This window comes from Carya illinoinensis, chromosome 1 (assembly GCF_018687715.1).
Source record: "Carya illinoinensis cultivar Pawnee chromosome 1, C.illinoinensisPawnee_v1, whole genome shotgun sequence".
NCBI classification, from domain to species: Eukaryota; Viridiplantae; Streptophyta; class Magnoliopsida; order Fagales; family Juglandaceae; genus Carya; species Carya illinoinensis.
This window is the reverse complement of record NC_056752.1, coordinates 29,728,206-29,750,472: the sequence shown is the minus strand read 5'-3', so window position 1 is coordinate 29,750,472 and position 22,267 is coordinate 29,728,206. Positions and strand designations below refer to the sequence as shown.

The 22,267-nt window shown below is 34.7% G+C and overlaps 1 protein-coding gene across 1 annotated transcript; it reads left to right on the top strand.

The window, feature by feature from the left end:
• The first annotated feature begins 20,257 nt into the window (after nucleotides 1–20,257).
• Nucleotides 20,258–21,779, top strand: LOC122282407 (putative nuclease HARBI1). Its single transcript, XM_043094387.1, has 3 exons — nucleotides 20,258–20,824; nucleotides 20,951–21,182; nucleotides 21,307–21,779. Exons 1-3 carry the CDS (start codon nucleotides 20,258–20,260, stop codon nucleotides 21,777–21,779), a joined length of 1,272 nt encoding a protein of 423 aa, XP_042950321.1.
• The last annotated feature ends 488 nt before the right edge of the window (nucleotides 21,780–22,267 follow it).

Sequence of the window (22,267 nt, the reverse complement as noted above, 5' to 3'; positions counted from 1 at the left end):
AATCTAGCTTGATTTTATCTTCATATTTAAATTATCCTCAACTATCTCTCTTATAAATATTGAGAATTGGGCTAATCCCACCAAGAGCGGTAGACCGAACAATGCGAGCAAAGAGCAAGCTGGCAACCAAAATAAAGGCAGGCAAGGCTTACCCTAGCTAGTAGGGCGCGCAGCAAAACAAGGGCACGCAAGACCGAGAAGGCAAGCGGAAATAATCAAAAGTGGAGTCATCAATTGCACTGTTTAACACATAAAAAGCAGCTCACAAAGGCAGGCAGTGCGATTACGACAACAAGAAAATAAAATGCGCTTGCATTATTAAATCAAAGGAGGTATATAGTGCATAGTTAATGGATAAAAGGGTAATGACCTGACTAGCATTAAATGTAATTATGGGAAGTGGCTGACCGAGGACAACTACCGATTTGACTCGCTTCATTTAAATGCAATTGCACAAGCGCAATGTGGCAAAGGATATCCCTTTAACAATAGCTAGCATTATAAGCTCTACCATACATATTTAATTGTAATAATATATTGTTAAAATTGTAATCATATATATATTTTCTATTAAATTGTTATCATTTTTAAAGTAAATAAAAATGTCTATATATATTATATATTATGATTGACAATGAATTAAAATATTTACGAATTCATAAATTAATTTTATGTAATTAATTTAAGAATATTTTAGTTAAATAAATATTACTTTAAAGATAGTGTCATTTTTTCTACTATCGTGAACATTAAGTATAATGAAAAAAATATATAATTCGTGAACATTAAGTATAATGAAAAAATATATAATTAACAATAAAGAGGCTAACAAACACTAATAATAAAAACTATATATTAATTACATCCCAAAATGAGTTAGACATTCTATACAACATAAAAAAAGTAAAATAATAACAAACAATATTTATTTGTTAAGTAAATCAAAATCCTCCTGTAAGGTATATAAGCGTCCATCCAGGTCCTTAAGTTTCTCCATGATGGGCTCAATGAACTCCTGCTTTATAATTTGGCCGTGCTAAGCCAATAGAGCTCGTACCTCATCCAAACTAACCTCAGCAGGCTGTCTCTCAACACGGTTAGCAGCAGTAGAAGCTTGATTAGTAGGCAGAGGTAAATCTGTACTACATGAGTCTTCGGCAAGTGACCCTTACTCTTGCTGAATGTGATCTTGTTATCGGGCCCCATCTGTGGTGACCTCCGCTCACTTGAAGTCACTGTAACCCCCGATTGGAGTAGGAGGTTAGATATCAACAGTGCAAATGGTAGACTACCTCCACCCAAATAGCATGAATCTATTCGAATGCAAAGGAAGAAATACAATGCAAGAACAATCGGCTCCCCCTATGCTATATGTAACAAAAATCTAGCCCGCTCAATCCCGAAATCAATCTTGTGTTTTTTCAAATCAATGTTATATCTGACAATCAAATTAAGCATTCTAAAAAATGCTATACAGTCGGCATGTCGGATCACTTTACTGCCATCATATGGAGGAGCTGAAGGGTCTCGCACTAGCTCATGAACCTGATCATATGTGAGACTATCATCAAGTACCTCATTGCCGCTCTCACTATCATCTGAGCTAGCATCCAGCTCTACAATCTTTACACCCGGCACTGGAGATGAGGATACGGCTGGTGTGTCCGCATCAGATGGTGCAGTCGCTGCTCTCGGTGCTGCCGCTGCTGCTGCAGGATATGCACCAGGCTCTCGTCACAGATCAAGAACTCAGCAATAACGCGGGGAGAGAAGATAAAACTCATGCCTCGGACTACTAAGTTGTAGCACATAGCATCACCATACCGCTCTCTCATGGCATGGTAAAACTCACAGACCATCTCAGGATATGTTGTGCCCCTCTGCTGACAGATCGGAGTTTATCCACGATCAATGATGATGTCATGTATGCTCCGTCCCTCCCAAATAAGATCACGGAAGTCATCCAGAATGATCTCCAGCTCAACTAGTATAGGCCTCACGGTCGGCTGAGAAGGAGCTGCTCCTTTACTTTGGCCTGTCTAGGGTCGGGAACGTTTTCTTCTGCTGCTGCTTGCCATTAGTATACTTTTGATGCACAAAATAATTATGTAATCTAATTAAAGTAAAGAAGTTTGATGCTATTTGCCGAGTGTTTAACAACTGCTTATTCAAATGGATTCCAATCCGTTAGAATAAGCATTGACAAATATCATCTTTAATTCGAATGGCCTTAAATTCCATTCGAATGACCTAAAATTTCATTCGAATGACCTAAATTTTCATTCAAATGACCTTAAAATTCATTCGAATGACCTCATAAAACTCTATTCAAATGACCCTAAATTCCATTTGAATGAAATTATATTCCATTCGAATGACTTTAAATTCCATTCGAATGGCATTGAATTTCATTTGAATGACATTAAATTCCATTCGAACGAAACTGAGCCAAACAGACATGGCTGAGTCGAGTCAGTCCCGAATTTACAAATCTTGGATTCACCATAATCCTTGGTTTTAATCGGCAGAAATGTTTTAGGAGTGAAGCCCCATCATTTCTACCGATTACTTTTGTGTCATTTGGCCCCAAAACAACAAAATGGAGTCGAATTGATTCAAAATCCAACCCCTTCAAAACCAATGTTTATTTTCAAAAAATAACAAACCAACAGACAAGATGAGTACCCATGCCTCTTGTTCTTGGAGATTTGAGGACTTGGTCGAAGTTGGTGGCAGCGTTGTGGCTACGAACGGCTGAGGATTCAATCCGACAGTTTGAATGAGAGAGCACAAAATGAATGGAGAAGAAACTGTATTGCAACTTATATAACGTCATTTAATTAGTTCAAACGAAAAAGGGTATAAGTTCGAACGGTAAGGGTTTTAGTTCGAATGAAATATATAATAATGAGAAAAAATATATAAGTACAATAGGTAAAAAAATACATTTTATATTATTAATACTAGTATATAATACTAATATTAGTAATAATAAAAACCTATCTATATATATATTATAAGTAACTAGTATATATAATATACTACATATATTATGCATTAAATGAATATAAAATAGTATATAGTAAAACATTGCATTAAATATAAGTATAAAATACATAAATATACTTATATTGTATATTAGTAATAAACTAAGTACTCATAATATATTATAAAGTATTATAGTACTATTAGTTTTCATATATTTATGCTATTTGTATTATAATATCACTTAGTATTATACTATTAGTGATACTTAGTATTATACTTATAGTGATGCTAATAAGTATAACACTATTAATGATACTAAATAAAATATTATACTATTAGTAATACGTACTTAATATTATAGATTTATAAGAAACTTAGTATTATACTATTAGTGACACTTAGTATTATATAGTGTATATAGTGTTAATATATAATAATAATAATATTGGGTGTATTATGTATATTTATATATTGCTATAATTATCTGTTCGAACGAACTTCAAAATAGTTCCAATAGAGATAAAGTCTGTTCGAACGAATTTTTTTTGTATATGTTGTATATGTTGGAGAATATTCCTTTTTTTTGTTTGAATTTTAATATTATCAGTTCGAACGGAAAAATATTGTGGAAAAAATTCACAATTTTTTTATTTTCACATTCTAACTTCTAAAAAATCCGTTCAAATGGAAATTCACTCATTATTAACCCGGTCATTTCATTTCATTTTCACTCGGATTGAAGTTTGAGAGAGGGAGAGAGAGTGACAGACGGCTTTGAGAGAGTATTGTGGAGAGAGAGAGCTTGAAAGAAGTGAGAGAGAAGAGATTCTTGAGAGAGAAAAGAGGTGCCCCAAGAGGTAATATATTTTTATTTGTTATTTTTCATTTTGATTTTCGTTTATACTTATCTTGATATTTGTTGCATTTATTCCAGAGATAGAACAGATGTTTAATATGTTTTATGCATATACAGGTATTGTGGATTGATATTTTTATTGGATTGCAAAAATTAGGGGTAAGTTTTTATAATTTTCTAAGTTATTTAATAATCATATTTAGGTGTAATTATATAGTTTTCAATGTATTGTATTGAAATATGTCATCATATATGTGAAAATTAGATTTTGTGGTTCAGTTTTCTGCTCTGTTTCCTGACTAGTTTCTGACTTGGCCACATTCGAACATTCTGAATCCCGTTCAAATTGAATTTACCCAATTCGAATGGAATCTTACTCGAATAGAATTCGGTTCGAACATTTGGCTAATTTGTTTGAACAAAATCAAACTCTTTAAGCACTCTAATAAAGTGATTAATACTTAAAATATACTTATAAAATATTTAATTAAAAATATTAAAGCACTCTAATTAAAATGATTAATACTTAAAATATACTTATAAAATATTTAATTCAAAAATTATAATGTATAATTCAAAATCTTTAAGCACTCTAATTAAAATGATTAATACTTAAAATATACTTATAAAATATTTAATTAAAAAATTATAATGTATAATTAAAAATCTTTAAGCAATCTAATTAAAATGATTAATACTTAAAAAATACTTATAAATATTTAATTACAAAATTATAATGTATAATCAAATAATAATTTATTATAATTTCAAACAGATATATCTTCTAAATGCAAAAGAATACGTGAGCCATCTCCACCACTTACTAACTCCACGTGTGGTTCACCTGCCAACAATGGTGGGCCAACATCACTAGAACCAGAACAACATATTTTATTATTGTATATCTTTCAAATAAAATAATTTAATTAAAATATATGCTTTAATTATTGTATATATAGCTATTGTAAACCAGCGCCGATAGAGGCATTACGAGGGGTGTCTGCATAGAGAAAGTAAGGAAAGTGGGTAAAATTAAAGTTGATATACCTGATGATCACCACGGTGGCTCCGAGGATTCAGCAGCTTGGCTTGCTTCTTACGTTAGTACAATTACTAGCATGTATGCACCGATAGACAGTCATTTCGTTTGCAAGAATGCCTCAAGTCAAATTAGCTCGTGATCATGAAGAAATATTCTCGGTATGGCAGCCATAGAAGATGCTGAGGGCTGAAGGATCTATCATCACTACAGACTACATGAAGGGGTGCGACCGCAATATCCACACGACCAATACATATATTTATCATCTATGCCAATATGCATTTTATCATACACTAACATTGCCCAAACATTTATAAACCAGTTGCATCAAGTCTTTTATAGCTTCTTTTGGGGAGATCATGAGGGCCATATATGGGAATAAGAGAAAATGGGTGGCCTGGTTGAAAATGTGTAAACCTAATTTGGAAGAATGCATGGAATAATTAGATATTGAAACTTGCAAGAAGGTTAATTTTTAGATAATAATTTAAACCTATCAATGATATTCTTTATCCGCTTCATGTTAAGTCCTGTTACTCCTCATTGTGGAAATTTACGAGTTAATTCATCCCGTAGTTGCTAAAACATAACACTTGGAAGCTTGGAGAAGGTGTTATAATTTTTTGTTTGTGAACTGAAGGTTTGATGGCTCAATGGCATAGAAAAGCTAGCCCATTTAGGCATTGTTTGAATTCAGAAAATATCTCAACTCAACTCATCTCATTTAGTCATTACACTTTCCAAATTTTTAAATAAAACACAATAAACAATTCAGTTTTTTCAAATCTCAAAACAAAAATAATATTTTAATAATATTTTATTCAACTTTTAACTTTTATCTCGTCACATCTTATCAATCTCAATTTCACTAACGACCAAACTTATTTCGTACTCGATGATCTCCACATCTATATATACTTGTCTCAGTTTTTCTTTTCTCTCAATTGGGTGGAGAGCTAGTACTAGTACTACCTCTGTCGAAGTACATTATTAGATCAAAAAGTGTTGTCGTTATGCAACTATATATGGATATTGCCTTAAAACACTAGTGAATTTTCTCACATGTCAACTAGAGAATTGCTTCGAACCCTCATGCATGCCTGGCCTATTGACATTGCCATCCAAAATTTGCCTTTAAATGTCTTTGCTGCCCTACTCTTCTTCAAATTGAATCTACTGTTCATATATTTGCTGAAGTAAATTTGGCTTATACTGAAGTTTAGAAACATTTTTTAGAAATATTCTATTGATTTTCCTCATTACTAATCTTAAACTAGTTAGACTAGGGCTAGATTGATGCAATGGTGGCAAAAGTCCTAGAGGAATGACCAAGTAATTAGCAATATTTGAGCTTTAATTCTCATGCTCAATTTCGTGGGTAATTTATGGCTACCAAAAAGTAATGAGTATTATAAGAATGAAACCCTCGAGCATTAATTATAATAAAAAGTTTCAATCAATTATAATAACATTGATGTAGGTCCATTAGGCAATTTGGGTGTCGTAGGTTGTTAGGGTATTATGATATATATGAGATTTTTTTATGCTTACTTTTGACTGCTCACATTACTCTGGCATTAGAACCAAGCCTTCACTGAAAGAAAATTGGTTTTTTGAGATAAAAAATTGTCTCAAAAAACTCAAATTTCGTCCCTAGAAGTTTTTGGAGAGAAAAACTTTGTCTCTATTTTGTCTTAGAAAGACTGTCTCAGAAACTTTTTTGAGACAAAAATTGATTTTCGTCTCCAAAAAATACTTTTAGGGACGAAATTGGGTGGAACTAGGTGAAATCATTTGAACGGATTTTTTTTTAGACACAAAAAAGTTGTCTCAGAATCAAGTTCGAATGAAAAAATTTCTGTTCGAACTTACACTTTTGTTCAAATAACATGAAATGTTAATTCAAACCAATAACCATATCTGACCAAGTCTGTTCGAACCACCATATTTTTAAGTGAATTTTGTTCAAAGAAAAATATTAACCGTTTGAACAAACAATCTATTTTCAGAAATCTTTTGTTCGAACGGAGCTTTGAAAAGAAACATTATTCAAATAAATATTTAATTTTTTGAATGAACGTGCAGAATGTATTTCCTGATATGTTCGAATGAGTTGTTTTTATTCAAATGTATGCATAAATGGTAATTTACCATTCAAACGGGTTATTTAAAATTTGAACGGTGTTGGTCAAACAAAATGAAATTTAATTAAAAAGAACATACTAATATTACATAAATTATAATCATATATACACATATTGTTAAAATGTTTAAAATTAAATATCATAAATAAAGGCAATTAAAAAAATTAAATGAATTATGATTGTAATAGTAGTGGTGGCATAGAGTTTTGGGACATCATTGATTAGAATTGTTCAAACATTTTTTGGTTATTTAATTCTAGTCTCTCTTCTAGTCTTGCCTCTAAATCTATTGTTTGATCTAGTTGGGTTAGCAACTCTTTTTCCTTCGACCTCAATCGTTCTATCTCAAATACAGCTTCCTCTAATTTCTTAGTCTTGTCATCATTCGATCTGGCTTTAGAAAATGATAATGATGTTGAGGATGTCTTCACGCAATGTCCTAAGCCTCTTAAATATCTAGAACGTGATTCAAAAACTTGAGAAAATATTTAAGTATCGTTGGCAGATGATTCATCAGATGGATTCGTAGCAGTTTCTTTAGGAGATATCATCTTATCTTACAAAAAAAAAAACATTAAAATTAGTATAGGTAACAAAAATATCTTTAGATAATGGAATTAAATCAACTTAAACTTACATAATTTGCCTCTGCCTCAGGATTGCTCCAAATACCATCATGATTTTTATGTGCTTTAGCATACAATTGGGTCAAATTATAATCAGTAGGACTTTCTTCTTACTGAAAAATGAAAATCAATATCAGAATTTAAATAAAAAAAGTGTATATATTAATATTTAATGGGGACTAAAATAACTAACCATTTTTTTTACAAGCAATGAAAAGATCGAGAACCTGTATGATAGTGTATCGTTAAATTTGATTTATTTACTTTGTTTACCATATTTCATTGTTAAAAATAAGTATTATAATTTTATTTTTAATACATCTATCATATATTATTAAAAAAAGATAGTAGCGAAATTATCTGATAAGCAGGATCTTGAAACATATCACAAACTTTCTCCCATTCGTTTGATGGCATTGCTTGGAATGGATTTTGACGCGCCTCTGTCGTAGTACTGAACTTCTGATAGTATGCATGGCATCAACCTTTGTACCTCCAGAATGCATTCGACATCAGTTCCTCAATCGTTAGTCGATCCTCTCACCGGCCAAAATTTAGTTCAAACTCGTCCTTCAAAAAATTATAAACAATTAGTATAAGTTCAAAAGTTATTTAAATTAAAATATTATACAAAGCAACTTATTATCAAGCAACGATTTTTTATGTGGTCTTTCACATCTTGGAAAACTTTAGCTTAGGAGGATGTAGTCATCGGTACATACGTGCGAGTAAGTGTACCAACGTAAGAAGCAAGCCAAGCTGCCGAATCCCCGTAGCAACCGGTGTGATCATCAGGTATATCAACTTTAATTCTATCCACTTTTCTTACTTTCTCTATGTAGACACCCCTTATAATGCCTCTAACTCAACGTTGGCTTACAACAGCTATATATACAATAATTAAAGCATATATTTTAATTAAATTATTTTATTTAAAATATATATAGTGATAAAATACTTTGTTCGGGTTCTGGTGATATTGGCTCACCATTGTTGGCAGGTGAACCACACGAGGAGTTAATAAGTGGTGGGGATGGCTCACATGTTTTTTGCGTTTAGGAGACATATATGTTTGAAATTATAATAAATTATTATTTGAACAAGATACATTTCATATTTTTATAAGAATTATACCTGCACAAATATCTATTTGAAAATCATTCAGTATCAGTTTTGTTGGACCAGTCTCTCTCATCCTTAGTAGACACTTTAGTTGATTCATGTTCTTCCAATATTTCACTTTCAATTACTTCAAGCTGAACATCTTCTTTGCGCAATGGGACCATATCATATTGGTTTAGATCGACAAATAGATTGATGACTGATTCATTTTCTTGATATGCATCTCATGGTTTGGACTATCAACTTCTTCATGTGGTTTTTCTGCCTCTGGAATATAATCATACGCATTTCTTGATACAAACTTCTCGACTATCCGCCATGGATTTCCATACTCCAGATCATCTACATAAAAAACTTGATTTGTTTGGCATGTGAGAACGAAAAGATCGTCCTGATACCATTTGCAAAATGTATTGAAACTTACAAAATATTCATCTTTACGCACTCCCAACCTAGGATTTGAGACATCCCACCAATTACATTTAAATAATCAGACCATATATCCCCCCACATACTTTAATGCTATGATATCTTCTACAATTCTGTAAAAATCGATATTATCATCTTCATGGCTTCCTCCGATTATGACCCCACAATTTTGAGTTTTCCTATATCATTCTCTGTCTGCTGTGTGAAATCTATATACACACACCAAACATCCTAAATATTAGATGGCCCACTTAGACGGACCACATGCCAAAGCATACACTTCTGGTGAGATTTCACCTGAATATTCACCATATTTCGATGCAACCTACATAAATAAATATTATTCTACTTATATCAATATCATATATAAATATGGTGACATTCAAGGTATAAAGTTCAAAATAATTGTGCATGTTTTTTTTAGTAATACCGTATGTTCAAATCATGAAGCAAATTCTTTTTCGTACGTCTTTTCTACGTCAGTCACACCATTCATGCAAAGTAGTTGTATATGTTCGCTACGCATGTTAATGTGAACTATTAATTTGTGTCAATATATACTATATTATTATAAATGCACTTAAAAATACTATTAAATTAGATGATCATTATTAACCTTAAATAGTGTTTAATCTCTTCACGGTTATTCAAGACATACCATCGAGCTCTTTCAAACTCTCGCCCACATAGGTTATAGCTCACTTGTGCACCTATGGGACGTACTTTCTGGGAAAACATAGTAAATGCTGATGAAACTCCCATTTGTTTACCTTCATAATTTCGATCCGGTCTCGTAAATCTAGTATCAACCCTATGAAAATACATTAAACAAAATATATGACATTCATTATAAATATATGACTCTGTGATCGATCTTTCCGGACGAGCCTTATTCCCCATAGATCGTTTAAGTTTTTCCAAAAACCGTTCAATTGGATACATACATCTATACTGAACGAGGTCAACAACTAACGCCTCATGAGATAGATGCACAACCAAATGAACCGCTACATCAAAGAATGAAGGTGGGTACAAACTCTCCAACTTGCACAATATCAATGCAATGTCAACTTCCATTTTTAATAAGGCATCAACTTTCAACGTTCTACTACAAATACTCCTGAAAAGTCACCCTAATTCTGTGAGAGCTGTACGAACATCTCGAGTAAGCTTTCCACGCACACCAACTAGCAACAATCGCTATAGAAATATATGGCAGTCGTGACTTTTGAGACCAATTATCTTCTAATCATGAGTTCGGACACATCTTGACATGTTCGAAGCATAACTATCGGGTAATTTGATTGTTATGAACTAATCATAGAATTTCTTTCTCTCATTACTTGAGAGTGTATACCATCCAAGGGGCATATAAGTTGACGACCCTGTATCTTATAAATGCAACTCTGATTTTATTCCCAACTCTTTCAAATCTTTACAAGAGTTAACTATATCTTTTGTCTTCCCTTATATTGACATCAGGGTGTCCAAAATATTCTCACATATATTTTTTTCAATGTGTATAACGTCTAAATTGTGATGTAGTGTCAAGGTAGACTAGTATGGCAGCTCAAAAAAATACTTTTTTTTGTCTAATTCAATTCCATTGCTTGTCGTTTCCTCTTTCGACATTTTGCATCCTTCCCAAATCTGTTGTTTGGAACATCTTCCAATTGCGTGAGAATATCAACGCCAGAATACTCTGGTGGTGATGATCGGCACTCAACCCTTTCCTCAAACATTACTCTATTTGAACGCCATCTTTGATCATGAGGTAGATATCTATGATATCCCATGAAACATAATTTTCGGCTATTCGTTAACCATTGAGACTATGAATCTTTGTTACAAATAGGACAAACCATTTTTCCTTTTGTGCTCCACCCAGACAAGCTCCTGTATGCTGGAAAATCATTTATTGTCCAAAGTACTGCAACATGCATATTGAATTCACGCGATAAGGCCACATCATATGTATTGACACCTTGTTCCCACAACTCTTTCAACTCTGCCATCATTGGCTGTAAATATACGTCTATTTCATTTCCTAGTGACATTGACCCTAGGATCAATAGAGTCATCATAACATAAGGATACTTCATACACTTCCATGGTGGCAAATTATAAGGCATTAATATGACAGGCCAGGTGTTATGAAAAGTGCTCATATTGCCAAATGGATTAAAGTCATCAGTTGCTAAACCAAGATGTACATTGTGAGGTTCTCCGGTAAACCATGGATACTTATCATCAAATTTCCTCCATTGTAAGGAATCTGCAGGATGCATGAGGAATTGATCATTTTGAACTCTTTCTGTGTGATGCCAAGTCATATCTGTCGCAGTCATCCAGGAAGTACACAATCTTTGATGTCGATGAATCAACGGAAAATGTCTCAATAATTTATGGGGTACATTACACTTATCTGATATCCATCTTGACTCATGACACACTAGAGATGAATTAAATTCTGCATATTACTTTCAGAAGAGAACACAATCATTCTTACATGTGTGGATGATATTATAATCAAATCCTAAGTATGACTGTTCATCCGGGTTTCAGACCGGATATCCGAATATACCAGGCTTGAAACCCGGGTTTTAAATCCGGATTGGGTTTCGGCCCGGGTATACCTGGTTATGACTCGGTCCAGAACTCGGGTGAATCTGGATTTTTTAAAACCCGGAAATCCGGATACTAGGTTTACCCCTTTTTTTTTTTTTTTAATTCTTCTCTACGTGTTTCGATTCGATTTTGAGGCAATTGTTCTATTTTCTGTGAATCTATTTGTTGAGAGTGTTTTGCTTTTTGGTTTGGAATCTTACAAAGTTAATGGTTAAGCTCGGTGAGTTCTATGGCTACTCCGTTACTCTGAGGTGTCAGTCACCGGGCGGAGATTTGGAAACTCTAGTTTCAATCACCTCCAATGAAGATTTGGCCAATATTATTGAAGAATACGATCGAGCTTCGTCGTCGGTGTCCCATTCTCTGAAAATCAGAGTCGTCTTTTCACCGACGAAATCTCTCAAGAAAATCTCCCCTCCTACATCGACTACTCCTAGAGTCGTTGACCCACCCTATGTGTAAGGATCTTCCGCTTGTATCGGCTGGTTTGTTGAAGAACTCAGGGGCATATCACCTCTTCCCGCGTATTCGAAATTGCTTTGAAAAAGCTTATCGCTGAGGCATATCACTTTGTGTCTGTATTCCTGGGGTGTTCCTCACTTTAATTACTTGCGCCGGGCCCCAAAATATAGAAACGTATCAAGGAAATTACACACCAAGCTAAGATAAATTGAGGGTGTCATTTCGACTGGAGAAGCCAGTGTTTACACGACTGATGAGGGAGAGAGAGAAGCAGCGGCGGCTAGGGTTTCAGAATCTCAGATGAACGAGAGAGAGGGGGGAGGGGATATGCAGGGGAAAAAAACATAAATGAAACCGGGTATTGGGTTTTTAATCCGGTACCTAGATTTTAAATTCATACCTGGACCTACGGTCCGGGTTTTACTATTCGGGTTTCGGCCCGTATTAAATCCGGGCCAAAACCCGAAACCAGAATCTGGTAAATCCGGATTCCGGACCGGATGAACAGTCCTAATCCTAACCCTCACTTCAATTTTTTCGCTTCATAAAAATTTTGATGTACTACAATATCATGTGGGAGAGCCTCTTTAAATAATTCAAGCAGCATATCGATGGCCTTTGCAAAAATACGATAAATAGACTTAGTATGGAGTAGTCTGACAGTGAATGACAACTTGTTATGACGAGTGCACCCTTCATATAATTCTCGTTGTGCATCCTTCCATAGTGTTCCAAAGTCTTCATTTCCCTCAAATGATTGTGTAGATGTTCCTTCTCCATATCTGGCACCAAATATGCCTGTGCCAAGATCCCCTAACATCTCGGTTATATCTTCTTCATTATCATAACTATCATCAGAAACATCAATATTTATGTCTTCCATGTCGATCTCATTATATTCATCCATCTAATTGAACTGACTGTCAAATCTAACTCCTTTAGGCAATGGTTCGCCGTGTAAAACTCAATGTGAGTATTTATGATCAATTCCATTTACAAATAAATGATCCTCCACTATGATCATATTATATGAACTAAGGTTTTTGCACTTATTGCATGGGCATCTTATAAATCCTTAACTGTCAGCACTCCCACAAGCAAATTTTAAGAAAGACTTCACCCCTTGTTCATACTACTTATAGTCTCAACCAAGTCTATCTCCCAACAACATCCAACTCTTATCCATCTATAAAGAAAAAACCCCAATTCATGGGATAAACACTATCAAGAAACTTTTACAATATACGTGTTTAATTACCATCTATTTTTAAGATAGTTGGTCCTATCTTATTCGAAAGACTATCATCTATATTGTATATATACTCAGTCCAAAACTCATATGTTAGCATTTTTTAACAGTATTTCCTTACAATTCTCCAAGTATGTTAGTCATGATAAGTCGTCGACCCTATTCATGGGTCAAGAAACTTACAAACCACATAACCGAAAAATGTAAGAAAATGCTAAACTAAAATTTTAATTGACTAACATGGAAGTTTTAACTTAATATATATGCCATATAGATGATAGAATCTCAAATTGTCCACTTTGGACAATTCAAGAGTTCCAAAACATTCTTTAAGAGAATATTTGGCGACAACTCTCGAACAGGTTTAAAGTTTAACTGCATGTAAAATAACTAGCAAATCCAACAGCTCAGTAGTAAACATAACAATTGTTATAATTACATTCCAAATCACAAATACATTGCAAAATTACATTACAAGTATACATTCGCATAGATTTTAACATTCGAATGGAATTTTAGGTCATTCGAAATGAATTTAAGGTCATTCGAACTAAAGATGATATTTGCCAACACTTATTCGAACGGATTGGAATCCATTCAAATAAGCAGTTGTCAAACACTCGACAAATAGAATCAAACTTCTTCACTTTAATTAGATTGCATAATTATTTTTTAGATCAACAGTATACTAATGGCAAGCAGCAGCGGAAGAAAACGATTCCGACCCCAGACAGGGCAAAGTAGCGAAGCAGCTCCTTCTCAGCAGGCCGTGAGGCCTATACTAGCTGCGCTGGAGATCATTCTGAATGACTTCCGCAATCTCACTTAGGAGGGACAGAGCATACATGACATCATCACAGATGGCTGATGGACCCCAATCTGTCAGCAAAGGGGCACAACATATCCTGAAATGGTCAGTGAGTTTTACCATGCCATGGGGGAGCAGTCTAGTGATGTTTTGTGCTACAACTTAGTAGTCTAGGGAGTGAGTATTATCTTCACTCCCCGCGTTATTGCTGAGTTTCTTGATCTACGGCGGGAGTCCGGTGCATATCTTGCAGTAGCAGCAGCGGCAGCACCGAGAGCAGTGATTGCACCATCTGATGAGGAAACACCAGCCGTATCCTCATCGCCAGCACCGAGTGTAGAGACCGTAAAGCTGGATGCTGGCTCAGATGATAGTGAGAGTGGCGATGAGGTACTTGATGATAGTCTCACATATGATCAGGTTCGTGAGTGAGACCTTTCGGCTCCTCCATATAATGGTAGTAAAGAGATCCGACAGGTTGACTGTATAGCATTTTTCAGAATGCTTAATTTGATTTTCAAGTATAACATTGATCCGAAAAAATACAATACTGATTTTGGAATTGAGTGGGCTAGATTTTTGTTACAGATAGCACAGAGGGAGTCGATTGATCTGGCATTGTATTTCTTCCTTCGCATTCAAATAGAGTCACGCTATTCGGGTGAAGGTAGTATACCATTTGCACTGCTGATATCTAACCTCCTACTCCAATTGAGAGTTACAGTGACTTTGAGTGAGCAGAGGTCGCCACAAATGGGGCCTGTTAACAAGATCATATTCAGCAAGGGTAAGGGTCACTTGCCGAAGACTCATGCAGTGCAGGATTTGCTTCCGCCTACTGATCCAGCTTTTACTGCTGCTGCCCGTGTTGAGAGACAGCATGCTGGGGTTACTTTGAATGAGCTGGTACAAGCTCTATTGGCAGAGCACTGCCAAATTATAAAGCAGGAGTTCATTGAGCCCATCATGGAAAAACTTAGGGACCTAGATGGATGCTTATATACCTTACAGGAGGATTCTGATTTACTTAACAAATAGATATTGTTAGTTATTATTATACTTTTTTATGTTGTATAGAACGTCTAACTCCTTTTGGGATGTAATTAATGTATAGTTTTTATTTTTAGTGTTTGCTAGCCTCTTTATTGTTAATTATATTTTCTTTTCATTATACTTAATGTTCACGATAATAGAAAAAATGACACTATCTTTAAAGTAATATTTATTTAACTGAAATATTTTTAAATTAATTACATAAAATTAATTTATGAATTCATAAATATTTTAATTCATTGTAAATCATAATATATAATATATAGACATTTTTATTTACTTTGAAAATGATAACAAATTAATAGAAAATTTATGTATTATTACAATTTTAACAATATATTATTACAATAAAATAATACCGTTCGAACAAGATAATAACCATTCGAACATATTATATTGCATTCAAATAGATTAATTATCTGTTCGAATTAAATTTTATTAGTTCGAACAGTTTAGACCTTTGGAGATAATCTAATTAGTCCCAGAATCTCCAGTTCGAATTAATATGTATTCGTTCGAATGAGTTTATAAAGTTTTCCATATTTTAAGATGAAATTTAAATTTCATCTCTAAAAAGTATTTTTAGAGATGAAATTAATTTCGTCCCTAACAAATTTTGTCCCTAAAAATCAAATTTGTTGTAGTGCTTATATATCCAACGATCATGGCATTTAAACAGGGTCTAGTATAAATATGCCAAGCATGGATTTACCAATATGTCGTTTGAATCTGAGTTAACCAATTTCACATTGAATAGAATTAAGATTAGCCGTTAATCAACAGAAACTCAAGATCACTGAGATTCCAAAAAGATGCAAAACAGATAGAAAACTCTAAGGGCCCGTTTGTTTACCAAGATTAGATGAAAACATCTCATCTTGCACTGTACATAGATGAGTTTTGCGTAACCAAACAAACATCCAGCACCTTATTTTATCTCAGAAGATTTCTGCAGTTTTTAACCACCATCTGACAAAAAACAGTAAAAAGTAAAGTAAAAAGAACTTTATACAGGAAAAGGCACTGGCTTCGTCCTCATCTCTTCCGTATATTTTTTCTCTCTCTCTTTTTGAAAACACAGCAATGCCATTGTAGCCTTCGCCCCAGCCATGAGAAACGGCACCCATTTTGCAATAAACCACCCCCATGTCGCCTCTCGTTCCGGTGTTGCGCCGCAGTATTTTCAGTCCAAGCACTGATACATCTAGACAACATTGGGGGTCGACGGGGATGTTGGAGCCAAATAGAAAGGTATTTGTACCATCTGAAGATTTTTTTGATTCTTTCCCGCTGAGTACAAATTGTTTTCCCTCTGCACATTTTTTTAGCTATAGTGGTAGAGTACTATAGATTCCCCACGCCTCTGAAGTTATCTGTGGGGGAATCTACTTTTCTCGATTTCCCTTATCAAAAACAGTCCATTCCGTTTCCTTCCCCATGCACATTTCCTCCTATAAATTCAAAATGACCCCACTCAGCAGACCCACCACCTCCACTGCCTGGAAGCGTCGCACCGGCACCCCTAAGACCACCATTAAACGGCGCATATTTTTCGAAGTCACCACGGCTCCTAAGACACGATCAGTGAAGGTAATATATTTTTGTGCACTTACTAATTATGCCACTACCATTTGTTTTATATATATATATTTGATATTTTTATAATCTCATATTTTGCTTTAGTTTGAACAAATAGTCGATTTGAGTATCAATGCTTTAGCATTCACCTGTATATGGATCAGAAACTAGTCATTACCCAACAATTAAAAAATGTTTTCTAGAGTTCTATCACGCCACATGCATTGATAGCCATTACAAACATCTATTCTTTATGATGTTGTTTCCTGGAATGATGATCATTACTTGCCCAAGTCAAATACAATGATTCATGAAAAATGCACTTTTCTACTTTTATCTCGAATCTTGGATTCTCTTTATTTTTTTGTTGGTTTTTGTTTTCCTAACTAATTCATGAAAGTGACATTAAAATCATTTTTCTCATCTAGTCAAAAGGAAATGCCACGTTCTTGATTCAACATACATAAAACCATACCATGGAAATGATGGCTCCAGTAACATCCGCCTAATTAACGCAAGAAAGAAGTTTAGTACAAATCCAAAAATACTTTTAGTACTTGCAGAACCAGAGTATTCAACTCTGCCTGCCTATTTCTTCAGAGCTAGCATGTCCCATTACATATTACAATAATAACTCTATTGTAATATAAAACATGCACACCCATAGTCAGCAAGTACTCTTCACATATAATTATCACTAGGACATGTGTAATGTTGTAGAAATTTATACAGGTAAGATACTACATATATATAGGAGAATGTTTCTCAAATTCAGCTTTGCTAATTTGTTGTTGAACAAGGAAATATTTAATGATATTGGCTCATTCATAAATGCAATATTTTTGTTCCACACTATTGAAAAAAATAGTAAGCAATGAAAGTTTCTATCCTTTATAGAGGATTGCTGATTGGTTTTATAATCACTTTGCTCGACCTTTATTATAAACTTGAAAACCATTAGGAATGAATGCTAAAAGTAGGCTAATGTCCATCGTGTATTATTTATATTTTCAGCATTGATAGCAATTATTTTTGTTAGGGACATATATTCATTATTATTATGTTAACCGTTGTATCCATCAGCTTTGAGTATAGATTTATGCAAACTTTTTACCTTGTGCTTCTTTCGATTATAGCCATACCAACTACGCTCCTATCGAGGAAGGCACCCACCAAAGGTATGAGTTGAAATTGCTCATTTTCACTTGCTGGATTTCTTGTTATAATCTTATGTGTTAATGGAAAATGGGATGATCTTGGATTGATGCGATGACATTTTACAAATTATTATATTTGACTTTGCATTAGCTATATTTTTCAACTCTTGCTTTTTTGTCATTCTCGGTGAATAATTTGTTGCTGGATTTTTAAGTAGAGTTAACTTGTATGCATAATAGCAATATTGGGTCACTTATGATATATATATAGATCCAAAACTGCCTTCCTACACTTATGCTATATACTGCTGGATTATTTTACCCAACTGCCTACCTACACTTATGTAATATATTGCTAGATACATTTACATTAGGTTGATTAATGGTGACCAATAGGGTTGTTAGTTAACCAACAACATTATTTCCATACTCAGAATGTTATTTCTTAATCATCTTATGTATATATGTATATTGTTACTATTGGCTTTAGCTACTTCACATGGATGATCCGGAAAATACACACATTGATCGTGAGCTTTGGTCAGATGAGATGGAGGAAAAGCTGATTGATCTGTTGTATGCAGATGCCCTTATTGGTGCAATAAGGGTAGGGAGGATTACCTCCCGCGACCATGCTATTTATGCTCAACGCCTGACAGCGATGGGCAGAAGCAAATATGATGCTAGTCAAATTAAAGGCAAAATACATAGGCTCAAAGGCAAGCAGCGCCTTTTCTCCGACCTAATCAGCCAAACTGGCATGGGTTGGGATCCACAGACCGGAACAGTCATTGCTAGTGATGAGCATTGGTCCCATGCTATTAGGGTAAGCACTTAGCTCTAGTATTTGAACAATTACGAAATATAGTATGTTAAATTAGGTTGACGCATAGTTATCCAATTAGAATATTAATAATGACTATTACGTTTGTGTTAGGCAAAATCACAATGGAAGAACTTTCACCATGCTGGCTGCCCTAAGTACGAGGAGCTATGCACTATTTTCGGGGCGTCCATAGCCACTGGGGCACATGCGCATGCGTCAACTCAACCACCGCCAACTGCTGAGGAGGAGGTCCAGCGTGATGAAGATATGCGAGATCGCACCAATGTGCGTCGTCGCATGAATGTGGGCAATCAAGATGGTGTGGTGATGGACAGTCCTGAGATGGACGGCTTGTTCGGATATGGGCAATCATCCGTGTCTTCGGGCCAAAATCCACGTCGTCGAAGGAAAGGGGCCACCCCTGGGTTACAACAAGAGATGTCGAACTGCCTGTCCGAGCTAGCGCAGACTTTCATAGCGAGACGGAAGCGCTATGAGGAAGGGGATGAGGCTTCAGGTTCGAAGCGCAGTAGAAGCACACATAGTTCCAAGAGTGATGCTCATTTTGATCAGCACACTCAATGTGTAAAATTACTGCAAGAACTTGAACCTCCACTGCTGCCAGAAAATTTCCTTCGGGCTTACAACTCATTGATGGTCAGCAAATATCAAAATGGCTTCCTTGCGTTGGAACCTATAAATAGGAGACTTTGGGCCATGAGCCTTTGAACATGCTTTGGCGGGTGGCCATGCATAATTTAATTTATCTATGATATGGACTTTTTATTTCTTGGTTTTAATTTTCTATTAGTATCTATGGAGTGATGCAAAAACATGGTTAATGGTTAATTTTCTATTAGTAACTATGCTTTGTGGAATGTTTATGCCAAACTGCTTTGTTAATGTTAATGTGTTTATAAAATTTTCAGTTACCATTAGTTTATTACTTACAAACAGAACTGCTCGTGGGGTAATATCATGCATATGTGGAATGTTCGAATATGGAATTGAAGCAATATTATGTGCCAAATCTGTGAATATGGAATTACAGCTAATCTATGATTTTACAACTAATGAGTATGAGGCAAATATTCTGGGCACATGGGCATGCTTCAAAATTATTATCTCTTCTATCTTCAATCACTAATATCTTTTGAATAAAAATAAATTTATATTTCGATTATGATCGTATATTTTAGTTCATTAGTTCATTCCTCTCCTCCATTAACTTTAATTTTATCTAGCAATTGGTGACATATTTTTCACTACAGTAAAGACGCACTTCGACAATGGATAGTGATAATCTCTCAGCGGATAGTTCGTCAATGGATGATGAGAGCAATGAAGGAGAGGTAAACTCTGAGTTAGGGTCAAGTTCTAGTGGTTCTGACTTTGAGCATGAGGCGTATTCAATCGTCGTGCTTATTCGAATTATGTGTGATGAAATGGGCATTAATCTTAGAATGCCCCAACACAATATTGGTTTACGTGGCCATCAATATATTTACGAAATACTACATGGTAACCCCATAAATTGTAAAGAGTTGTTTCGATTAGAGGTGGACACATTTTGGGCATTATGCTCGACCTTGCGTGGAGAAGGATTTTTAATGGATTCCAGACGTGAGGTCAGTGTAGAGGAAGCAGTAGCCATCTTTTGTATTTTGGTGGGACATGCACAAGGGCAACGTATGGTGGCGGACAGGTTTCAACATAGCAGTGAAACCATTAATCGTCATGTGCGTACAGTCATGAATGCGCTATGTGAGCTTGGGAGGCATATTATTAGGCCAACGCACACAGACGAACCTCATCCCTATATTGCGGGCAACCCTCGGAATATGCCATGGTTTGAGGTAAGCAACATCATTTTTTTACTTCTGCATTTTCATGTTATTGAATTGTAAGTGGAAATAACAATTAAAAAAAAAAGGAAAAAATAAGTCTGGGCATTTCTTGGATTTTTTTTTGTGGTGTTACAGGGATGCATTGGGGCGATAGACGGAACGATGATCGATGCGATCGTACCGACTGAGGTACGTGAGGCATACAGAAATCGGAAAGGACGAGTTGCACAAAATGTGTTATGTGCATGTGATTTCGACATGAAGTTCACATTTGTGTACACAGGATGGGAGGGTACAGCTCATGATGCACGTGTCTTAATTAATGCGATGACTCAGTCAAACATCAATTTCCCAACTCCGCCCCCTGGTAAACTTCTAACTAGTAAATTATTTTTTACTCTAGACTTGGGGATTATTTTATTCGAATTCCTTGAATAGTGTTCATAGTATTTTCAACTTTACACTGTTGAATACCACACAAATGTGTACAGGTCGCTATTATCTTGTGGATTCGGCATTTGCACTTTCTCTTGGATATATGCCACCATACCCAAGAGAACGATATCATAGAAGCGATCGGCATAATCAGCGTACATTCACTAGCTATCGAGATTATTTTAATTTTCGTCATTCGTCATTGCGGAATGTTATTGAGCGCACCTTTGGTGTGATGAAAGAACGCTTTAGAATTTTAAGTTTAATGCCTTCTTACTCAGTTGGGAGGCAAGGGAAGATCATAAACGCATGTTGTGCACTACATAATTTTATTAGAATTACAACACCAAATGACTGGTTGTTTGCGGACGCACATAGCATGCGGATCTGCCTTAACCAGTCATCTGGCCCGACTGACGCTGCATCATCATCTCACCAAGCAAACATGACAAGTGCATCAGCCCAAGCAATGGGTACAATACGAGATAATATTGCACTATCAATGTGGGCAGCTATGGGTGAGAATTGAATATTAGTACTTTCAAAAATTTATGTAATGGTGTAGTTTGTATTGGAGGTACATAATTTTGTGAGTGGAATATGTAACTTGATACATTACACACTTGAAATTTGAAGTTATTTGTGACTCTCCGCTCAATTATGCAATTTGGAGTTTTAATAGGAATTTGTAATTCGATGTAGAAAAAAAATCTCCAACACTTTAGGGACATATATAATTATTTATTACAATTCATATAATTATTCTAATTTATAATAAGGAAAAAAATTTCGAATTTTCTATATATAGAAAAATAAATAGGTCATTTCTATTTATAATATGCTAATATTTATAAATAGAAAAGAATTTCAAATTTCCTATATATAGAAAAATAAATAGGTCATAATTAGATTAATATTCTAATTTAAAAATAGTAAAAAATTTCGAATTTCCTATATATAAAAAAATAAATAGGTCATAATCAGAATAATATTCTAATTTATGAGATGAAAAAAATT